Here is a 20,219-nt window from a genome sequence, read left to right as displayed (position 1 = left end):
CTGTTGCACCGCTCTTGCTCTTGTGGGTACGATTGACGCGAAGACAGCGGACGATAAAATCTACGCCCTCGGGCCTCCATTGGCATGACTGTTTCATGTGTGTCCATTTTTGGGGCCGCTTGTCCAGCCCGCAGCATGCCAGCCGCTATTGGCATTGCTATAGATCTGGTGGCAGGTTACAACTACACCTGATCATGTCGGTCTCCAAAAGCGCTCCGTGTCTCTCGTAACGTGCAATCTAGTTGTGGGCGTACGCCTTGTTGCAAGAAAATTTTACGGCAGACCACCAGATAACATGAGCGACGACGACGCTGATGTCTACATCAGACCGCCTGTCCACGGAAAGCTTCATGACGTTGAACTTGGACACGATGGGAGCGCCCGGAGAAACCTGATGGGGATGTGGGATGTAGGCCGAGCCGCCGATGGGAAGAAGCCATGGAAATTAGTATCCTAGAGAAATATCATGTACTAACACGGTCATAAATCACTTACTAGGGGGAAGGGAATCGCTATATTGGGAACAGCACGGCTGCACTTAAGAAGAACAAAGGGTGCTACAATCCTGTAAGATAAAAACTATAGATACAACTTGTCACAAAATCACTTAAAGAATTGGTACTTGCTACAGGCTGTCATGTCACCCGACAGGTTCTAGACACTTTTCTAGTGTCTCCACCAGGGCAGGGTTTTCCAAAGCAGCAGCAACACGCTCCTTATCATTCAACTGTTTATTTACTAAGGCATGCTGTCAAAAAGAATCAAGGAGGAATAGAAGAACGGCTGCTAACCTGCAAGTTCACTTTGATGGGATCCTGGCTTCACTCGGATATCCACTTTGAAACGCTGGGGCAAACTTCTCATCAATCGCACACGAATGGACAGCCCTGAGCAGTTGGTTAAGACAAATTCTCAAAGAAAAGTACAAGCACTCGCCAATCAACGTCGACATCCCACAGTGAGGTACGGTGGGCGTAAACTCGACCATGATATGATTGTCACCCATTTCAATCTGCTCTGCTGACACTACCCTGAGTTCTTCGAGAGAGTTAGGATGCTCAGGATCTGCGATAGAGCGGATCAAGTCTGTAGCGGTGTGTGTGATTTAGGTGAGTTTAGGAGTTAAGAAGGCCTGAAACGCACCAAATATCTCATCCTCGTCGATAGGCTCAACTTCAGACTCGCTACTGAGCTCGGGTTGATACTGTTCGTCAATCCATAGTGACTGCCCAGCCTCAAATTTTGATTTACGGGTAGAGCGCTTTGATAAAGCGTAAACAGTTGGGTTGGCGTTGAAGATTTCTCCGTTCATGATAGAAGATTATGAAAGATCAAACGGCATCTTGCAAAGCGCCCGCCGCGTGTTGGAGTGTCACATTGTCACGTGTCGTGACGCAGTGTGACGCGTCGAGAACGCGCCAATAATTCCCTTTACACCTTTACCCTTTGAGCGGCCATTAATATACGCCCTCTTCAATTGTTTCTCCAGTCTGGCACTCTCACTTGAATATGCCACCTAAAGCAAGTCCTGTTCACTCTCAAACTTGTCCGTCATTAACGCAGCCATTCATCAGCGAAAACGTGCGGACGCAGATCCTCGAGGGGCCCCAGCTCGTTCGACGCGGAGTTCGACGCGGACCGGTAAGCTCCCATAATACTAGTGACTCCCATGAATTGAAATGCAATGTGGAGGTAAAAATGCAGCAGCAAGTGAAGTCAGCGCCGGAGCCTCGTGCGTCTTGTCTTCCCACTATGTTCCGTCATGATGATAATAAAGGCCATGAATAGGGTTGTAAAAGGCAGTTCTGTGGATGGTGTAGATGTGCGCAAGCTTATCCGGGCTGTTGGGCAGTCTCCTTTACTCACCGTTCCGCAGGTGGCTCCACCCCAAAAGAAAACCAGAAACACCGGATTGAATGCAACATCAAGAGCGAAAGCAACAAAGGGTGGCGCAAATACGACGAATGTGTGAGTCTTCCGGTCCTGTATGCTGTAGTAAACTCATAGAAGGCCTCCTTACGCCCAAATTATTCGCTATTGGTTCGCCACGTTCACGAAAGAAGTAATGATGATGTAAGCCTGCGGCCAATATCCTTTTCCCAACTTTTTATAACAATACCATTCCATCACGTGCAGAAACTCACCTCAACTAGGTTTGCATTGAACGAGTAAGTCTGCCTTTAGTACACTTCAATCCTGACGGCCACGACGCATCAATCGTATTTCACGACTCGACCTTGACGTCTTTAACGACATCTCTTCATGCGCCTTTCGTCTTTGTTTTGCTGCGTCTCTAACACGCCCGCTCGCAGCGACGAAGCAGGTGAGACAAACAAGGTGGCGGTACGTGCAACCGCTAACCATCGTCTATACACCTCTGACGTAAATGTCGTTCCTTTGCTACTCTAGCCCAAAGCGTTCCAAGAAGCCACCACCGAACCGTATACCCCTCAGCGGGCGCAAGTCCTGTTTGACTCTTTTGCCGATGAAGACGACCGCGATGTAATTGGACCAGGGGGACTAGTCAACTTATGTGAGAAGGTCAAGATACCACTTGAGGGTGCACAGCCCCTTATCCTTGCGTGGCAGCTAAAGTGTAGCGAAATGGGCAAGTACACGAGGGAAGAATGGTTGCATGGAATGGGCTTACTTGAGTGAGTCTCTGGTTTATTTCTGCTTTGCTATTTCATAATTGAATGCATCAGAATCTCCTCATTGCCAGTTCTAGCCTTAGCGCTAAGAGAGCTTGACGATCTTCTTATTTGTGATAAGCAAGCACTTGCTCGCTCGGCTTCCACCTCAAGTCAAGCGAAGAAGCGTGGCGGTGCGAACACAAGAGAGCCCTACAACCGAACTCGTTACAGGGAATACGCTTCTGACCGCAAGGCTGCTTTCGCAGATCTCTATCAGTTTTGCTTCACGCTTGCGAAGCCACCGTGAGTTTTTACTTATCCCCGAAAGGCAATTCTTCCAATAATTCCTTTCAGACAAGCACGAAACATCGACATAGAGGTGAGGAGTGCTGCGTCCGCGGCGAACCATATATCTTATCACTCCCAATTATAGACGGCTACGGCGCTGTGGTCGGTACTCCTTGTTCCACGATATCCAATCATCAAGGAATTGAATACCTTCTTGACCGTACGTCGCTCTCACCCCTGCGTCGGATGTCACTGATCTTGCCATGCAGGAGAAAGGCACATACAAAGGTGCAAACAAAGATATTTGGAATATGGTGGGTGCTTCTATCATCTGGCATGTGACGTACTGATGCACCATAGGTCCACGAGTTCTGCCGTGCTGTGGACCCTTCCTTGACCGATTACGAAGCTGATGGGGTACGTCACATTATATTGTGCGATGATTAGGCGTATACTGAACTCTGTAGGCCTGGCCGTCATTGCTTGATGAATTTGTTACGTGGAGGAAGAGCAAGACAGACAATGGCGCGGAGCCTGTTCCGGCCAGGGAGGAGTGATAGTAATCGTCGCTGTGCTACTTTATCGATCGTATAATGTCTGTTCGATTGCTGGTACGATTGTCAACTGCGAGCATCATCTAGTCATTCGTGACAGTAGTCAATACATCTTTTACATTTGTTGGGTCCTGCCAGTCCTCGATACGTCTCCGGACTCGTGCCTTTTGTCCCGACTTCTCATGTTTTCCTCGCGTCTCTGCCATCTCTTTCTCAGCAGCTGCAATGCGGCGGAATGACGCAGCTAGTACTTCCACTGATACGCGGGGTGCATCTCTCACATCTGCAGCGAGGTGAAGCCTGCTCTGACTCTGAAGGTCTGCTTCGGCGCGCTTCCGACGGAGATCGAAGCGCGAGGGGAGCTTTCCGGTGCGAAGTGGCGTCGACGGGGGCAGGATAGCAGCGGATGGGTTAATGGTGTCAAGAAGAGGAGGTAAGTTCAGCGACGCCCGCACGGCTTTCCAGCGTCCCCCGATGATAGATTGAGGGCTGCGCGCACGAGGGTGTTTATTATGGAGGTTTGCTTTTGAAAATAGCTGGCGTGCCAGCACAGCAGCGAACAGGACAACAATGATGATGATAGCGAGCCGAGAGAGTTGCTTTTGGCGTTGTGTGCTGTGACCAGCCATGTCAGTCGGCGAGTAAGCCAAACAGCCTGAGAGTGTGGATTAATCACCTCAACATGATGATCTCGAGATGCATGGTCAGCCGCATCATACCGTACAACATCATGATATTCTAGGCGTGTCTGGGCGCGTTCGATGCACGTGACGAATATCACTCCGTGAACCCACATGCAATGATGCAAGCCAAATGCTCATCGTATTATTCAGTACGACTGGTCAAACTACCATATGCTTTCCTGCCTATTCAGTAGCTGTCAACTTCGACGGGCTTCACAGCTTGCATTTTCTCCATCGCCTCCCGGAACTCAGTCTCTGCAAATATGGCAGCTTCCTTGGCCACCTGCAGCTTCTTCTCCAACTCGTCCACCGTCATGGGCCTCATCTTGCCACTTTGCTCTGCCATGCCAATATTGTCGAAGCGGTGGAGGGTGTTGCCAACCCGAGGCATGAATATATGACGATCCCAGCCACTGTCGTTGAATGCGAGGACAGCGCGTACCGCGGCAGTGTTGATGTCGCGATGGAGTTCCTCGAGCTTGGACAACTGCACTTCCATCCAACGGGCTCGGCGCTCAAGGGCGAGCGTCAACGCAGCGACTTCGTCTTCTTTTCCAGCTGCATCATCGCCACCGTCGTCTAAGAAATCATCACCCTTGAGCATATCACGAAGCACGCCATCAAATGAAGAGCTGTCATCCCACGTCGTCCGAGGAAGCAGGCGCAGGAGGTCGGAAATAGTTTGTGTCAGTGTCTCCAAAAGCTGCTGGAATGAGGACACGGCATTATCGATGGAGCCTGAAGGCATGTTGGTAGCGAATGACCCGCCGCCCACAGAAAGGGCAGACAACGCATGCACCAGAGGACCATACTCAAGAGGCATCTTGGCAGCGGGATTGATCTTTGCAATATCAAAGAAAGGATGATTAGGAAGATCCATGCTCGGATTCCTCACGTCAATGTCGTCGATCAGATCAGCAAGTGACGTAGGTTGCACAGGAGAGGATGTGTCCACAGACTGTGCTCTCGAGTTGTTCGAGCTAGAGACGACTGTATTTGTGGTCCTGGGAGGTGGAAAATTCAAAGCCTCTGAAACCGAAGTCGATGGTGCAGCTGAGGTATCTCCAAGAGCAATCTCATCCTCCTTCGGGATCTTGATTGGACGAGTGATGGGTTTATTCTTCTTCGGCATCTTGGACAGTATGGGTGCCTGTTCCATGGGTTCGGATGCCTTGGGTGCAGCAGAGGATTGCTTGGCAATTAGAGTAGCAGGCACCTGGCTAGAGGAGCCTGCAGACTTCGTGGCTTTGACCGCCAATGCAGACTTCACGGCTTTCTGAGCCTTGGCCTGGGCTGCCCTCGCCTTTTCGGCTTGAGTCTTTTCAGCCAGGGCCTGCCTCTCCTTCTCCTTCACGGCAGCTCTCTCCTTCTCTTCCTCAGCCGCCTTCTCCCGTGCCTGCCTCTCCTTCTCTACCTTCTCAGCTTCCGCCTTCTCCCGTGCTAACTTCTCTCGCTCTTCTTTATCTTTCGCCAACTTCTCCTTCTCCACAGCCTTCTCTTGCGCAATCCGGGCCTTCTCAGTGGCCTTGGCAGCCGCCTTCTCTTGAGCAGCCTTCTGTCGCTCAAGCGCACGTTCCGTTGCCGCCGCCTTTTTCGCCGCCTTGCGCTCTGCTTTGGCCTGTTCCTTACTGGCTTCGGCGGGTGATGGTGCCTCAGCAGGCTGTGCATCAGGCGGAGGCAGCACATCGGCGTTCAGAGCGGGGAAATCAGCCGACGACAGTGCGGGCACTGGCGATGGTGAAGACGAAACGGAAGGAGTGACTAAAAGCGAAATTGTCGAACGAACAGACGGTTGAAAGAAAAAGAGGGGGGGAGCAACCGTTAGTCAGCATGCATCTAACCAAGGCTAAAACCATCGGGGAAGGGAGGGGAAAAGGGAGGGGGGAAAGAAGGGGAATCGAAATAATCTTGTGAAGAGAAGACGCAGATAATGCAGTGCCGAATGCGAAGGTCCCGGAGGCTCTCATGGCCGGTGGTAGAATTTGCGCACTGCAAGCATGGCGCTCGGTACTCTGACCTGGGACTCCCTCCCCTGAACAAAAGAAAGAGACTCACTATTTGGGTATGCGAGGCCCGGCGGGGGACCGTACGTGGCCGCGGCAACTGGAGCCGGGGTCGCAACTGTTGATTTACCATCATACGATGGACTTGCGGAGGATAATACGGGCGAAGCGAAACGTGCTGACATGATTGCGGGATCACTGAAAGGCGCAAACTGGTACTGAGGTTGATCTGAAACCGACAACAAAAATGCAACAAAACAGACAGCATCATCATACAAGAAGCATACACGTGAACCAAAGTGAATCAAATTGAAGAAAAAAATGAAGTGAAGTGAAGTGAAGAAAGAAAGGTAAAAATCGTCAATGTGTAGTCCAGCAGCTTACACAAACAGAAGTCTCCTACCAGCTGTAGCGTTATGCATCTGTATCGAGCTGGCACGCTCCCTGCTCGACTGTATCAACTCGCGGAGTTGGGCTTCGCTCACGCTCACGCTCGTGTCAAACGGCTGAAAGCGCATGGACTGTGTCTGTGTCTGTGCGTGCTGCTGCTGCGGAGGCGACTGCACCGTCTGCGCTTGCTGCACAAGCGGAGAACTGGTGGCATATCCTGCATACTCCCCATGTCCTCCAAGATTCCAATGCGACGACGTCATCGCAGGAGCCTCTGAAGCCGTGAAAAACGAGTGATGGCTATCACTCGCACTCAATGGGGATGACACGTGCACAGGCGAGCTCGCAGCTGTTGAACCTTGCCTCCCACGCGCGAATCCAAATCTTGAAACCTTCCGCTCTTCATCGGGGTACGATGGCGAGCTACGCGCACCGCCACCAGTCGAAGACCCTTCCGTCTCTCCGAACGGATTGAACGACCCAAGATAGCTCTCGCGCATTGCGTGGGGGTCATAGATGGAGCGGGCGGGATTATGCGGGTACATAGTTGGCACTGGGTGTGTGTGAGGGTGTGCTTGTGGTTTAAGCGCAGGGAATGCGTCCATAAAGCCACCGGCGAAAGGCACGCGTGCTTCCGCTTCAAGTGCGTTCAATACTGCCTCTCCATCCGCATTCACATCTACGTCTGCAAGCTTTGGGTCCAGATTGAAACTGAACCCACCATCACTCCCCGAGAGCATGCGTAGTGTGCGATCGAAATCGGGAAAGACGCTCACTTGCGTGCTCGAAAGCACTGTCTCGCGACGCGCTTTGACGTCATCAAGTAGCGCTTGTGCAGCGGTAGACATTTGGTAGCTTCCCATAGACATCTGTGGTGCTTGGAGGACTGGCGCAGCAGCAGTGTCCGCCTTAGGTGTACGAGTCGGAGGCGGAAGACCAGGAGGGGCATCTGGTAAACCTGGTGGTGGCAGAGAGGCAGGTGCAGCTGGTGTACTGTCTACACTCTCCGTGGAGCGTGGGCGTGCCGGACTAGGTGGTACATCCTGACTGCCAGAGCCTACATCATCCGAGTCAACTGCCATTGACGGGGAGGGCGACGTCGGCGGAAGTGGTGGCGGCGACTTGACCCGGAGAGTCTTGACCTCAGGGGGCGTCGGAGGGCGCGTAGAGACAGCGGGCGTCGGGGGCCGAGACGAAGACGCGATGGAGGGTGCTTTCGTACTGCCTCCGCCGCCTGAGCCAGCCTTGCGATCGTGCTGAGGGCGTGGGGTACGCGCTTGTCGCTGACCACCGCGTCGGGGACGCTGAGCAACGGTAACAGTAGACGTCGTGCTAGTGGGCGTCGGAGTGGCGGGTTTGGCCCATGCTGCAGTGCGCGGGAGGCCTGAAAAAAGCAATGCATGAGTGAGACATAAATAATTGCGTGATCACACGACGTACCATCCCCGTTCTTGGTCCCCCTGCTTTCTGTGTCCTTGATGGTATGCTTCCTGGAAACGGGTAAGCCACGCTACAAAAACGTTTCGAAAATCCACACGTACAGTGTCGTTAGATCTTCCTTCGTAAAGCAGTCTTTCTCATCTCCCCATTCGTGCAGATTCATACAGGTGTGATCAGTGCATGTCACACTGCGGAGAAACGCCATGCAATACTTGGTCGTCCCATAGCTGGCACGCATGACCTCTCGACCTCCTCCTGGGCTTGGGGCGCCGTCAACGGTTGAGATGCAACGTGCGGCATCTTCGCGCCGATGGTACGTAATGTAGAGTCCTACAATTGGCGCACCGCCCCCTGAGGGTGTACGCTTGACAAGTAGAATTTTGGATATCTTGCCATATTGCCCGAAATAGTCATTCGAACGAAGGGTGGGGATGAGCTATGTCGAAGAGTATCATTGGAGGGGAGAAGTGGTCAGATGAGAGGTGTAACATACCTCCTCCTTTGCAAATCGAGGACCGATACCAACGACATATACAACGTTACGCTGGACGACGCGGACATTAGCGAGATGGCGCCTACCGATGGCGTCAAGTTCTTTGCGCTCGCGTTCACGTTGCTTCTTCTGCTGAGTCAGGCGTTTATGGCTATAATACATCAGGAAGGCCTATATTGAATTTTAGAAGTAAATTGCGAGGGCGGGACGCACTCTTCTTTCGCAATAGGTTTGAATTGGACAGTTTCGTCGGAGTACTCACGGCGGCACGCGGGACAGCGGCCGTTGAGATTCTGCTTAATGTGATGCCAACAGAATCTACATATCTGAGTGGGGCTCAGCGCAACTACCTAATACGTAATGAGTGAGGGGATATACCTGGTACCCGCAGACACACGGCTTAAAATTAAGGTCAGAAATATCCATCTCTTCCAGACAGAGCGGACAATCTGCATCATCCTGGGGATCGGTAGATAAATAAGACAATAGATGGTTTATAGAAAAAATAAGGCATACAGCATCATCGTCGCTCCAGTACGCGTCCTGCACGCCGGCGAGGACATGGGACTTGGACTGGTGGGCAGAGTAGCCAGCGTGGACGACGGGGGCGGGGAGAGATGGGTGATGGTGCAACCTGGTCGTAGACATCTTGAATATGCGCAAGTAAACGTGCTCGTTGTGTAAGACGACGGTGAAGATGACAACAAAGGGTGAAATGGATGAACGAGTTGCGTTTGGGGCGTTGAGCAAACGCGACTGTTTCAATGAGGCTGCAGGACTTTCCCACACTTCATCTATTATTCATTGTTTGTCTTGTGGCGCCCCGATAGTATCTATAGCAGTAAGTTACCAAGAACATCGAATCAGAAGGAATATTAATGGCCATCTTCATTCGTCTGTCTAACTAATTGCATGCTCAGTTGGTCACTATACTCTACAGACTGGCGCCATCAATGCAATCCAGCCTCGAGCACGCTGTGGTCTTGGCAAGGGTTGAATAATTGTACATAACTTGCATAGCGTGTCCCCTTCCTGGAGGATATTATTGTGGTTCTGACATTTCCTCAAGTTCACCCAGTGTGCATTTCGTCGTATTCTGGTTCCCATGTATGCGGGCGAATACGTCGACATATCTCTGCTTTCAAGGCCTTATGCGGGTTGCTCAGGCCCTTCAGCACATCCGGTCCGGAAGTCACCTTGTATGTGGAAAATTGTTTTGGCCTCTCATACCTGAACTGGCTGATTCGCCGTTTTCACTTGCAAGTCACTCTGACCAATACAGAGAAACTGCAACTGTTTTGAGAGGAGGTATATCAGGCTTGCACGCATCAATCACCATGCATGATTAAACAGCCGGAGAGATGGTTCCCTGTCCAGTTATTTTCACTACCCATAGCTAATCCTATCTAACAGGGCCCTAACCACCGCGTTACCTCTCACGCTGAGAAGCTCCAATGAATCTATCTGGCCCAAACTGTGGTACTCGTCAGGCTCAACACTTTTTGAGATGGACACAGCAGGTCGGGCTCGTCAAATGCCCCCTGTATTTTCTAAATCATGGTGGATCTACGCCCAAACGCCGCGGGAGCCATATACAGTTTCATCTTTAAGAACCCGACATAGTCATCCACGTGAATATCTCTGGCGCTCAGGAGTCTCCGGTCATACAATGTGATGAGTGTCTATGCCTCTGATCATCTGCGGTTCCGTGGAGTTGTCGAGAGTGAGGCAAGGTATTCACTGTGGTACTGACTTCAAAGCCCGAGCAATTCGGGCCGCTGCTGATTCATAGTTTGGATAGAATAAGAATGTAATAATCTTGGATTCAACACATGTCAGGTTGTTCTTCAACCACTGGTGGTCCGAGTCAGCGTTGAAAGCTACGTTCTTTTCGACATGAATGATCCCAAGGGCAGGACAGTCCAATTTCAAACGTGATTGGGAGTGGATGCGGCAAGGTCTGATACTATTCGCATCTGTCAATTGCAAACACTCGAGGTGGGTGCATGTCCTGATAAAGGGAACTGCAGGCGGCATGTAACTACAGGAAATGTCATCATGACATCCAGACAGCCTTTAGGATGGTGCAGATCGTCTCTGTGGGAAGTGAATGCAGTGACATTTTCCTGTTTCGCGACAACTAAACAATATATCAATGAGTTGAGGACATAGTTCAATGGAAGGGACCTAGGGGTAGTACCCTCATAAGGCAGCCTAAAATGGTAACGTAAGCAGATGAAACGCGTGTTTGGGATACGCGTTATTTTCGACAACCTGAACGAGGAAGCAAATTTACGAGGTCAAAAGTTAAGGTCAACAGTAACTGAGACGTTCATTTCAAGGGCTTTTACAGTGCTGAGGTCTACAGAAACTTGAAAAATCAAACACGAGGATAAGAAAATCGTGTTTTATATGTTTGCTAGATTTTGTTTGATACGATCGATGAACAACGCACAAAGGACCCACTTGCCACGACGCGCGTCAATGGCCGCCACTCAAGCTCGCATTCAACCTTTACCAGTACCAGTCCTCAAAACCGTCGTACCCACCCCAGACCATAGCACAAGTTCAAATTCTACAGTCATGGCTGCAGAAAAAAAGCACTTCACGTCGAAGCGGTTTGCAGATGCGCCCATCTCGAAGCTATCCAAGGCTGGAATCAAACATGAGTATGTTCCATATAGTTTGTATTTCTCCCCATGTTGACAGGCCATCACATAGGTTTCTCACAGATGTCCAAGGTCAGTCTCGTGCACACTGTATAATGCGGCTGAGCTGATGCGATAGCATATGCCATAGACGCCACACTTGATGTGGGTACTGTTGACAATCAGTCTACTAAGCTAATGATCATACATTGTAGCATGCACTGTCAGGCATTGATCTCCTCGTGCAAGCCAAAACTGGAACTGGTGTGCAGTATGAATTCACTGTTCAGCCATCGACTGACCCCACACCTAGGAAAGACTACGGCCTTTCTCCTCCCTGCTATCGAGCGGCTCGCCACCTCCAAATCAATGTCCTCAGATGTGGGCAAGATTCTTGTCCTCGCGCCCACACGTGAGTTGGCACTTCAAATCGAGGAAGAGGCAAAGTCCCTCCTCGCGCACCACCCATACGGCGTGCAGTCCGTTATCGGAGGCACAAAGTGCGCGTTCTTCCCCATATCTTGGCGCATATCATGATAAATATTAATATTTGCAGCATAAACACTGAAAAAAACCCGTCTCAACTCTCCCACTGCTCGCGCCGACATCCTAATTGCCACCCCCGGTCGACTCCTCGACCACCTCACTTCGGGGCTCACCCTCTGCCCAAGTGTCCTCGTTCTAGATGAGGCAGATAGGCTGCTTGACCAAGGGTTTCGCAAGGATTTGGAGCGTATCGTATCATTCCTGCCTGATAGACGGGTAACAAAGCGGCAATGTATGCTGTTTTCTGCGACTTTTGATAAGGCGATCCAGGGGGTGAGTGAGTTTTGTGCGCAGGATTCACGGACGCTAATAGGTGGGGCGAGTAGATCGCAAAACTTTACCTAGATCCAAATTATAATTTCATATCCACGCTACACGCGGACGAGATTAATACGCACGAACATGGTGTGTATATCTTGTCCATAAACTATCAACAGACTGACAAAGTGACGCGCATGTAATATAGTTCCCCAAAGTTACCTCATCACGCCCCTCGAAGATACCCTTCCGACACTTGTTTCCCTCCTCAAGCGGGCGGGTCCTCAAGCAAAGACGATGCTTTTCTGTACAACGGCACGTGGGACGGCCGTTGTTGCAAGCATTTTGCAACAAGTATCTCCCGCGAACGCACAATCTATGCTTCCCCCAATCTACCAGATCCAAAGCCGTATGTCACAGGCTGCGCGTACACGTGCCGCACAGGAGTTCCGCGACGCCCCAGAGGGTGCGGTTTTGGTTACAAGCGATGTGACAGCGAGAGGGATGGATTTTCCAAGGTGGGTTTCATATTAGTATCTTGATGTATCCTCTGTCCCTTCGTTGGGTAACAACCATGCTCTCATCCGATCAATTTTCTTTCATGTTGATATGCATACACCGTTTCTTACCCCTGCAGTCTACTTTGTCTTCATTGCAAGCCGTACTAACCTCGTTATATAGCGTAACCCATATCATACAGCTTTCCCTCCCCAGTTCGCCCGCCCAGTACATCCACCGCCTCGGCCGAACCGCGCGTGCAGGGGCTAGCGGCGAAGGCATACTAATTCTTATGCCCGACGAGCAGTTCTTCTTGCGTCTGCCAGAGATCGCCTCACTTCCGTTAACGCCCTTCACACAGCTTGAACATACCGGCAATTTGAAGTTCAAGCTGGACGATCGTTCCATCGGCCAGGCGTATTCTGCTTGGCTTGGCTTCTACAAGTCCTGGCTGAAGCAACTACAGTGGACCCCTGCAGAGCTGGTGAAACAGGGTGCGGTGTGGGCACGGTGCTTGGGGTGGCCGGGTGTGACGGAAGTTGGCAGTGGTTCTAGTACTTTTGGTGGTGCTCCGGCGCAAAGAGGTGCAAGGGGTGGAAATGAAGTGGCGAGGTGGATTCCACCACCTATTGCGAAGCGCACGGTGGGATTGATGGGTCTGCGTGGAACGCCGGGGCTGAATGTGGTGGATCGCCTGGATGATGCGGGTGACGCCCCAGCTCGGAGTGCTGGAGGCGGAGGCGGACACGGACACGGACACGGACGTGGACGTGGACGCGGGCAGGCGCAGCCGAATGCTGCCACGCCGCACACAGAAGGAGCGAGCGATAATAAGCCTACGCGCGCACAAGGCAACAGAAGGGGCAAGGCAAAGGCAAAGGCGGGACAATAAGTTTTTGAGGATGCCTATGTCTCTTGGGAAGAAGTTGGTAGTTAGAGCTATTAGAGTCCGGCATGGTGCCTATACCTGATCAATACATTGCTAATTAATGGTCTTCATTCAAGTTGAGTGACTCGGACGTATGTCGCAGTACCAGCTTCTCTGAGCAAGGGACTTTGTCACAATGTTTAACTATCATTAGCATACATATTGCTGGCGCAACAGAAAGGTCCAGTTTGTGCTCCTGTCCGAGACGAAGTCATAACAGCCGAGGCAGACTAACGATGAGTATTCCTGAATTTGAGGTGACGGGGGCAGGGCACCACTGACAGGAATAAAGTGATACATGTTGCCATTCAATTGAGGAGTATGAGGAATGATAATGAATGATATGATATCGCGATATCAAAGCAACGAGCTCAAGTACATCGATGAAGCATCTAAAAATCATCATCATCGTCAAAGTCTCGCCTGCGCTGGTACTAGTTGATGATCACGATCAGGAATATTCCGTCTCAAGAGTTATGACAATGATGTAGTCAAATACTCACCACTATCGTGGTCTTCGTAGTTGACTTGGACCGTGCATCCTCCATCTGAATAAATCAGATCTAGTGGGCCGTACGCACTCACACAAGAAAGATTACCCACCTGATCAAGGAGGTCGATCAACTGCTTCTCGCTCACCCGTTCCCGCAGCTGTCCTGACTGAGCCATTCGCATGATGATGGTCTCAATTTGCCGTGATCTCTCGGGGCTCACGAGAGCGATGCGGGACACTGGTAGTGAACACGAATTGAAGACACATTAAGTCAGAAACAGGAAGTAGTACGCACATCGCTCTCGGGCAGCACTGTCGAGGATGGTCGCCATCATATCCCTGCGCATTTCATCTTCAGCTACCTTCCGCTTTGACTCCTCTTCTGCTGATGCATTTTGATTTTGTGGTGACAGGCCCTGTAGATTCTCCATGAAAGGATGTTAAGAAGTGTTTGAAGTCGTGAATTACGTCGTCTAAAGTCAAGAAGTACTGAATGATCAAGATTAGATATGGGAACTTGTTACTTGGTGCACTTTGCTTGAATTGCTTCCGTTACCAGCGAGCTTGTCGACCTAGACAGCGACGACATCGATCCTGTCCATGACTGCAGCACGATGTCGACAGCATACCAGATAATAAACCCGATTGCAACGCTACACGACTATGCTCAGCCAGTCACTGCCCTTAGCTTCGACCCCGTCTCTGACACGCTCTGGTCCGGGACCAATGCAGGCACGGTCATCGCGCTGCACACAATACATGGTCTCCGTGGCGTGTCTTTCCCCGTCGGCGGTGTTCTTCCAGTCAAGCAGCTCGTGGCAGGAGACAACTATGTTAGGGCACTTGGTGTTGAAGGTGAAGGCGTTGGATCGTGGGCCAAAGGTGGGATGAACAAATGGTTCTTTCGGTACGTGATTTCCCAATACTATGCCCGTGTATCCGCTCATGAAAGCTGCAGGTCAACCTCTACGCTTACAGCGTTCTCGGGCAATACGTATACTTCCAACGTCCTCGCAGCTTCAACCACTGCACCTGAGCTTGTTCTCTTGAATGCAATGACAGGCAACCCCGTCCGTGTTGCTCCCTCCTCATCTGTCGCAACGCATCTCCAGTTTTCACATTCCACGCTCCTTGCAGCGCTCGCAGATGGTTACGTGCGTGCATACGACCCCCGCACTGCGCTTTTGCGCGAGAACGGAGAGAACTCGGTATTAGCACATAGTAGTGGTGTGCAGGACCTCCAGACGAGTGGTAACTATTTCTACACAATCGGGTGGAGTAACAGGTTAGTAGCGTGTGATCTGTGTATGGAAATGCCACTGATACGTTGCAGACGCGGTCACGATATTCCTGATCCCCTGGTGAAAGTATATGACCTGCGTACGATGCGTCCTCTCCCTCCCATTCCCTTTCAGGATGGTCCTGCTTTCATCGACATCCTACCTAAACACTCTTCTGGCCTTGTAGTCACCTCTGCGCAGGGTCTGGTGAACGTTGTCGATGTATCTGATTATAGCAATGTCTCCGGGTTTTATCAGGTATGTCAGTGATACCCCCAAAACTCAATCGCTCATCTGTTGCAGCTCGAGACCACATCCTACATAAGCTCAACAGCTGTATCGTCCAACGGCTCGTTCCTTGCTTTTGGTGACGCGCTCGGTGCCGTTCACCTCATGACAGCCATCGCAGAGGATGCAGAACCCCTTTTCAATGGTTTTGAAGGTCAACCCATCGAATGGGCCGATGCTCCCGAAGCACCTGCTGATATCACCTGGACAAAATCAACGTGAGCTATCTTCCACCGTCCATACCCCTTGTTCACTTCAACACACCAAAGACCCCTCAACTCTATTGGCATGCCACACTACAACACTCTGCTGCTTTCCTCTTGGACACCACAATTTCTTCCACGCTCTGGGGTCTTGAGTCCGCCTCCACCTAAAATTCCGCCGCAAGTCTTAAGTACTATGAAGATGAACGACAATATAGCGTATGCGGCTCTTCCGAAGGAGTTGCGTGGACGGAGGAATCGTGTGCCTGTGACTGCTGCGAAAGATCAAGGGCGGTTCAGAAGTGGAAAAGGCAGAAGAGATGATGTGAGTGTGACTGTTGTTTCACTATTAGGTAGAATTAACATTTTGTAGCTCGAGCTGGAAGCACTAAGCATCGACGACAGCGTCGAGGAGGTACCCCGAATTTACCGGAAGGTAGAAATCGAGTACTCGAAGTTCGGTGTGGAGGATTTCGATTTCGGGTACGCGCTCTTTGTCTCCATTTGTACACTGGTGGCTTTGAATGATGTTTCTGTAGCTTTTACAATAAAACACCGTATAGCGGTCTTGAGACACACATCCTCAACTCCTACACGAATTCGATGCTCCAGGTCATGCACTACACATTTCCCATACGACGTCTCGCCAAGTCACATATCACAACGAATTGCCCAAGAGAACACTGCTTGCTGTGCGAACTTGGTTTCGTGGCACGTATGCTTGAGGACGCAGGCGGCACGAACTGCCAAGGAGGGAACTTCTGCAAGACCGTTGGTGTGCTAGCTCAAAGTCAAAACCAGATCGAATTGATCGATTACGGACGCGAGCCCACCGAAGTCGACTACGCCCACATGATTCAGTCATTCCACCGCTTTCTTGTCGATCATCTTTCACTTGAAGGAAACTCCTTCCCACACAATCCACGCCTCATACATCAGCCATTCCAGGAGGACACGCATTCACCTGCGGCAGCGCCTATCACACAGCTCCTCGGTATAGACGCGAAGAACGTCATCACATGTATAAGCTGCAAGGCTGTGAGGGAGAAGGAGAACATGACACATGTCGTCGATATGGTTTACCCGCGGAGAGTAAGAATACTTGATGCACGTACTAGCTTGTGATCTGATGGAGATAATCAGCTCACACCTTCAGATCCCCCTCCTGCAACCGATTTCGCCAGTATCCTCCGGGCTTCCCTGATTCGCCAGATGACTTACAAGGCAACATGTCAGACTTGCAAGCAATTTGCTACGTTCAGTTCGCGACGCTCGATACCCTCGTCGGAGCTGCCGCCCGTGCTTGCGGTCAATGCAAGTGTATACAATGAAGATAATCTAAAGCTATGGCTAGACAATCGACAATCGAGATTTTTGAGCCCATCGGTGGAGGTGAGAGGCGAGGTGGATGGCGTGGATGATGCAATGGGGGTTGTGTATGAATTGAGAGTGAGTTCATTTTCCTACTTGCTGCTGTTGCGCTCACTTTGGTTTGTATAGGCCATGGTAGTGCAGATCATGACGAAGGAAAGACATTCGCATCTAGTTGCAATTGTCAGGGGTGAGCTTTCCCCCTAGTTTTTGCCAACGCAGTCTCCACTGACAATCGACGACACAGTTCCTGAGGCGGAGGGCCAGCCAAATCTCAAGAGCGCCTGGTTTCTTTTCAACGACTTTGTTGTGCGCAATATATCAGAAGAAGAGGCGTTGAGCTTTCCAAGCACGTGGAAGGTCGGTTGTGACGTCTCTGCTGTGCACGACGACACTTAAGATGAAACAGGTCCCAGCAATCTTATATTTTGAGCGCGTTGATGTCCGACAACAGCTCGACTATAGCAGCCTTCCAGACCAATTGGACCCGTCGATATTAAGCCTAGATACCTCTATCTCTGTGTCGGTACATTCGTCTCATTCCGCTTTACTCTTTCATCTTTTGCGCATAGGAACCGCGATGAGAATATCATACGGCACGAGTGCCTCCGCTTCGAAGAACTCCCTAAACCTGGAACACTCGTTGCAATTGATGCTGAGTTTGTCTCCATGCAGCAGGTATGTTTTGTGTACAATTTTGCGTTGGACTGTCTTCACATATCCCTTGTCAGGAAGAAACAGAGTACCGTTCGGACGGTACTAACCGTGTCATCCGTCCCGCACGTCTCAGTCTTGCTCGCGTGTCCGTACTTAGGGGTGATGGCCCGAAAGAGGGTGTCCCGTTCATTGACGATCACATCCATACGAGCGAGGTCATTGTCGATTATCTGACTGAGTTTTCTGGTATCAAATGTAAGTTTGGTCCATTATTTTTTTTCTCCTTGCTGAATTTGCGACAGTCGGTGACCTTGATCCGCATCTGTCGCGGTACACATTGACACCATTGAAGCTTGTGTACAAGAAGCTCAGGGTGCTTGTTGACCGTGGATGTATATTCATTGGACACGGGCTCTCGAAAGACTTCCGCATAATCAGTATGTCCCAGCATTTAAATGAAGTCTACTCACCAACTCTCGTCATGGTCAGATATATTTGTACCACCAGATCAAGTCATTGACACAGTTGACTTGTACTTTCTACGTACCCGCCAGCGACGACTCTCACTCCGTTTCTTGTCTTGGTTCGTTCTACATGAACATATTCAAACTGACACGCACGATTCAATCGAGGACGCTCGAAGCGCGCTCAGGTTGTATAAAGCGTATTATGATTTCGAGGAGCGCGGCGTCTTTGACGAAAAGCTGGAGGAGTTGTACCGCGAAGGGAAGCAATATGTAAGTGACATTGCTGTTCTTTTCTGTTCCGCACAATTATTTACTGATTGGCCATGTCAGAACTGGAAACCGCCACCCCAGCCAGGCGCACGATCGAATACAACCCGATCGCCCGTACCTGCTGCGCAGGCCTCACCTATCGCACAATTCCCGCTGGTAAATCAGAACTTTGCGCAATCACCATTCAATGCTGTAAATTTCGCCATATCTAATCCAGCATTCTTTGCCTCTCCTGGTATGGGACAGTTCGGAGTCGGCGGGCAGAGCCAGAATTGGAACAACCAGAGGCATCGATGAGGAAGATCTCTTACATGCATGTAATTTAAGCAATGATTCTTTTTTGTGTAGCAATCGCATTCGTTTTCCTTGGTAGGTGTAGGTGAGATGTCGATGTTGCCATAATTCATGTCATTGGGATGTTAGAGTAGCTAGTTATCTGCATCTGAATGTGGAACAGAGCCGAGACTCGCCCAATCAATCTCTTCCCCATGTTTATTCTGTAGCCATTCATTGGCTTTCTTGAAGTGCCCATTTCCCAGGAAGCCCCGATGGGCTGAAAGAGGAGACGGATGCGGAGATCTGACCAAAAAAATCTCGAGGTCTGGATCAAATAAGGCGAGCTAGAGCGTACCTTAACAACAGGTGCTTTTCCTTCGCGGCGACACAAGTCAGTTTTTCCAAAGAAAAAATAGGGCATCGCTGGCGCGCATACCTCGTCAATTCCAAGTCTGTCGTATAGTTTTTGTGCAGGCAAACCCCAGGCAAAGAAAACAACCCCTCTTCCGTCCGGGCGGTCGAGCACTGCTCGAATGACGGCGTCAGTGAAGGTCTCCCAGCCTTTTTTTGAGTGCGAGTTGGCATTATGCGCCCGTACGGTCAGGCAGGTATTCAACCAGAGAACTCCAGCCTTTGCCGTGGGCGTCAGATCCCTATGCAAATAGTAAGCGAATTGTGAGCTCGGAGGAACGAGAGATGGGACAAACCCAGACGTGGGGACTTTGAAAGCGGGAATGTCACTTGATAGTTGTTTGTAGATATTCTTTAGGGAGCCAGGGAGCTTAGTCGGTGGGAGGACAGAGAAAGAGAGCCCTGAAACATTGTATTAGACCATATTCTTAGTGAGCTAGACATGCGTACCGTGGGCTTGTCCAACATTGTGGTATGGATCCTTGTCGGGTGGCACTGTAAGTGACGGAGCACGTATAAAATTATGCAAAGCGCACCTGGCCAAGTATAACGGCTTTTACAGAGTCGAGTGGTGTCAATCGTGACCAAGAGTAGATATCGTTCACTATGGAGGGTTTTCAAAGGTCTTATCGAAACCAGAGAAAAATCTCTTACGTTTTGGGTATACAGTGTGCGTATGATGCTCCGCAATGAGGAATTCTTTGAGCTGACGCAAATGGACTGTTCAGACGAGATGATGCCTTAGCGAAGGAGCAAGGAGACACCTTTTGGAAATACGGCTTCATGAATTCTTTTTCTAACGCAGTCCTCCAGGAATCCCCCATGGTATGGTGTTCTAAGTTCTCTATGACGGCCTTTATGTCAGACACACTGTTCTGACGCGATTCTTCTACCACTGTTGTGACAGTGACCGTCGAACTGCAAGCAAGTTGACGAGACTTTATTCGAAAGTACTTGGAAATGTGTACCTTTTAGCCTGAATCTTCCGTCTCTTGGTAGAGCTCGAGCCCGCAGAACTAGACGCAACGCGCTTTCGTGACACTGAAGACATAGGACGAAATAACATCAATATTGGCAAGACGCGACAATGCATGTTCGCGCCAGCCACATATCACGTGACACCAGCGCTATTTCAACTTCC

General features: G+C 50.5%; 8 protein-coding genes across 8 annotated transcripts; 3 read left to right on the top strand and 5 right to left on the bottom strand.

Annotated features, from left to right (window-relative positions):
- Positions 1–495: 495 nt before the first annotated feature.
- On the bottom strand, positions 496–1,330 carry DEU56DRAFT_800999 (FAM96B protein). The gene is made up of 4 exons (XM_041353110.1): positions 1,144–1,330; positions 937–1,086; positions 792–887; positions 496–738 (listed from the first exon to the last, which is right to left on the bottom strand). Exons 1-4 carry the CDS (start codon positions 1,310–1,312, stop codon positions 641–643), a joined length of 513 nt encoding a protein of 170 aa, XP_041208905.1. The 5' UTR covers positions 1,313–1,330; the 3' UTR covers positions 496–640.
- A 106-nt stretch (positions 1,331–1,436) lies between these two features.
- On the top strand, positions 1,437–3,303 carry DEU56DRAFT_800986 (uncharacterized protein). The gene is made up of 13 exons (XM_041353109.1): positions 1,437–1,521; positions 1,575–1,641; positions 1,693–1,732; positions 1,789–1,822; positions 1,877–1,968; positions 2,064–2,073; positions 2,137–2,168; positions 2,313–2,343; positions 2,410–2,654; positions 2,706–2,936; positions 2,988–3,012; positions 3,067–3,141; positions 3,191–3,303. The coding sequence occupies exons 1-13, from the start codon at positions 1,510–1,512 to the stop codon at positions 3,269–3,271; spliced, it is 975 nt and encodes a 324-aa protein (XP_041208904.1). The 5' UTR covers positions 1,437–1,509; the 3' UTR covers positions 3,272–3,303.
- DEU56DRAFT_328872 (uncharacterized protein) lies at positions 3,298–4,182 on the bottom strand. Its single transcript, XM_041345694.1, has one exon. The coding sequence runs from the start codon at positions 4,102–4,104 to the stop codon at positions 3,559–3,561; it is 546 nt and encodes a 181-aa protein (XP_041208903.1). The 5' UTR covers positions 4,105–4,182; the 3' UTR covers positions 3,298–3,558.
- Positions 4,183–4,345: 163 nt separating this feature from the next.
- DEU56DRAFT_912210 (uncharacterized protein) lies at positions 4,346–9,132 on the bottom strand (the record flags this gene model as incomplete). Its single annotated transcript, XM_041357382.1, has 10 exons — positions 4,346–5,919; positions 6,000–6,190; positions 6,249–6,390; positions 6,565–7,935; positions 7,992–8,041; positions 8,093–8,427; positions 8,485–8,635; positions 8,698–8,810; positions 8,863–8,943; positions 9,001–9,132. The coding sequence occupies 10 exons, from the start codon at positions 9,130–9,132 to the stop codon at positions 4,346–4,348; spliced, it is 4,140 nt and encodes a 1,379-aa protein (XP_041208902.1).
- A 1,625-nt stretch (positions 9,133–10,757) lies between these two features.
- DEU56DRAFT_800949 (P-loop containing nucleoside triphosphate hydrolase protein) lies at positions 10,758–13,436 on the top strand. The gene is made up of 8 exons (XM_041353108.1): positions 10,758–11,153; positions 11,206–11,218; positions 11,348–11,396; positions 11,446–11,632; positions 11,804–11,951; positions 12,005–12,083; positions 12,145–12,454; positions 12,618–13,436. Exons 1-8 carry the CDS (start codon positions 10,897–10,899, stop codon positions 13,324–13,326), a joined length of 1,752 nt encoding a protein of 583 aa, XP_041208901.1. The 5' UTR covers positions 10,758–10,896; the 3' UTR covers positions 13,327–13,436.
- Positions 13,437–13,514: 78 nt separating this feature from the next.
- Positions 13,515–14,379, bottom strand: DEU56DRAFT_800945 (PDCD5-related protein). The gene is made up of 4 exons (XM_041353107.1): positions 14,151–14,379; positions 13,966–14,093; positions 13,866–13,910; positions 13,515–13,796 (listed from the first exon to the last, which is right to left on the bottom strand). The coding sequence occupies exons 1-4, from the start codon at positions 14,284–14,286 to the stop codon at positions 13,755–13,757; spliced, it is 351 nt and encodes a 116-aa protein (XP_041208900.1). The 5' UTR covers positions 14,287–14,379; the 3' UTR covers positions 13,515–13,754.
- On the top strand, positions 14,380–18,768 carry DEU56DRAFT_800944 (PAB-dependent poly-A-specific ribonuclease subunit PAN2). The gene is made up of 16 exons (XM_041353106.1): positions 14,380–14,762; positions 14,814–15,140; positions 15,189–15,393; positions 15,439–15,641; positions 15,693–15,951; positions 16,000–16,109; positions 16,166–16,718; positions 16,770–17,075; positions 17,127–17,187; positions 17,245–17,357; positions 17,407–17,519; positions 17,570–17,675; positions 17,729–17,909; positions 17,957–18,091; positions 18,144–18,391; positions 18,452–18,768. Exons 1-16 carry the CDS (start codon positions 14,470–14,472, stop codon positions 18,686–18,688), a joined length of 3,450 nt encoding a protein of 1,149 aa, XP_041208899.1. The 5' UTR covers positions 14,380–14,469; the 3' UTR covers positions 18,689–18,768.
- On the bottom strand, positions 18,769–20,139 carry DEU56DRAFT_800940 (uracil-DNA glycosylase-like protein). Its single transcript, XM_041353105.1, has 9 exons — positions 20,047–20,139; positions 19,843–19,996; positions 19,733–19,784; positions 19,615–19,682; positions 19,529–19,559; positions 19,375–19,480; positions 19,104–19,320; positions 19,023–19,042; positions 18,769–18,970 (listed from the first exon to the last, which is right to left on the bottom strand). The coding sequence occupies exons 1-9, from the start codon at positions 20,127–20,129 to the stop codon at positions 18,820–18,822; spliced, it is 882 nt and encodes a 293-aa protein (XP_041208898.1). The 5' UTR covers positions 20,130–20,139; the 3' UTR covers positions 18,769–18,819.
- Positions 20,140–20,219: the final 80 nt, after the last annotated feature.

The sequence above is a fragment of the Suillus clintonianus genome (assembly GCF_016758775.1).
Source record: "Suillus clintonianus strain FC179 chromosome Unknown DEU56scaffold_31, whole genome shotgun sequence".
NCBI lineage: Eukaryota > Fungi > Basidiomycota > Agaricomycetes > Boletales > Suillaceae > Suillus > Suillus clintonianus.
The sequence above is the reverse complement of the archived record's forward strand: the minus strand, read 5'-3'. Positions and strand labels throughout refer to the sequence as shown.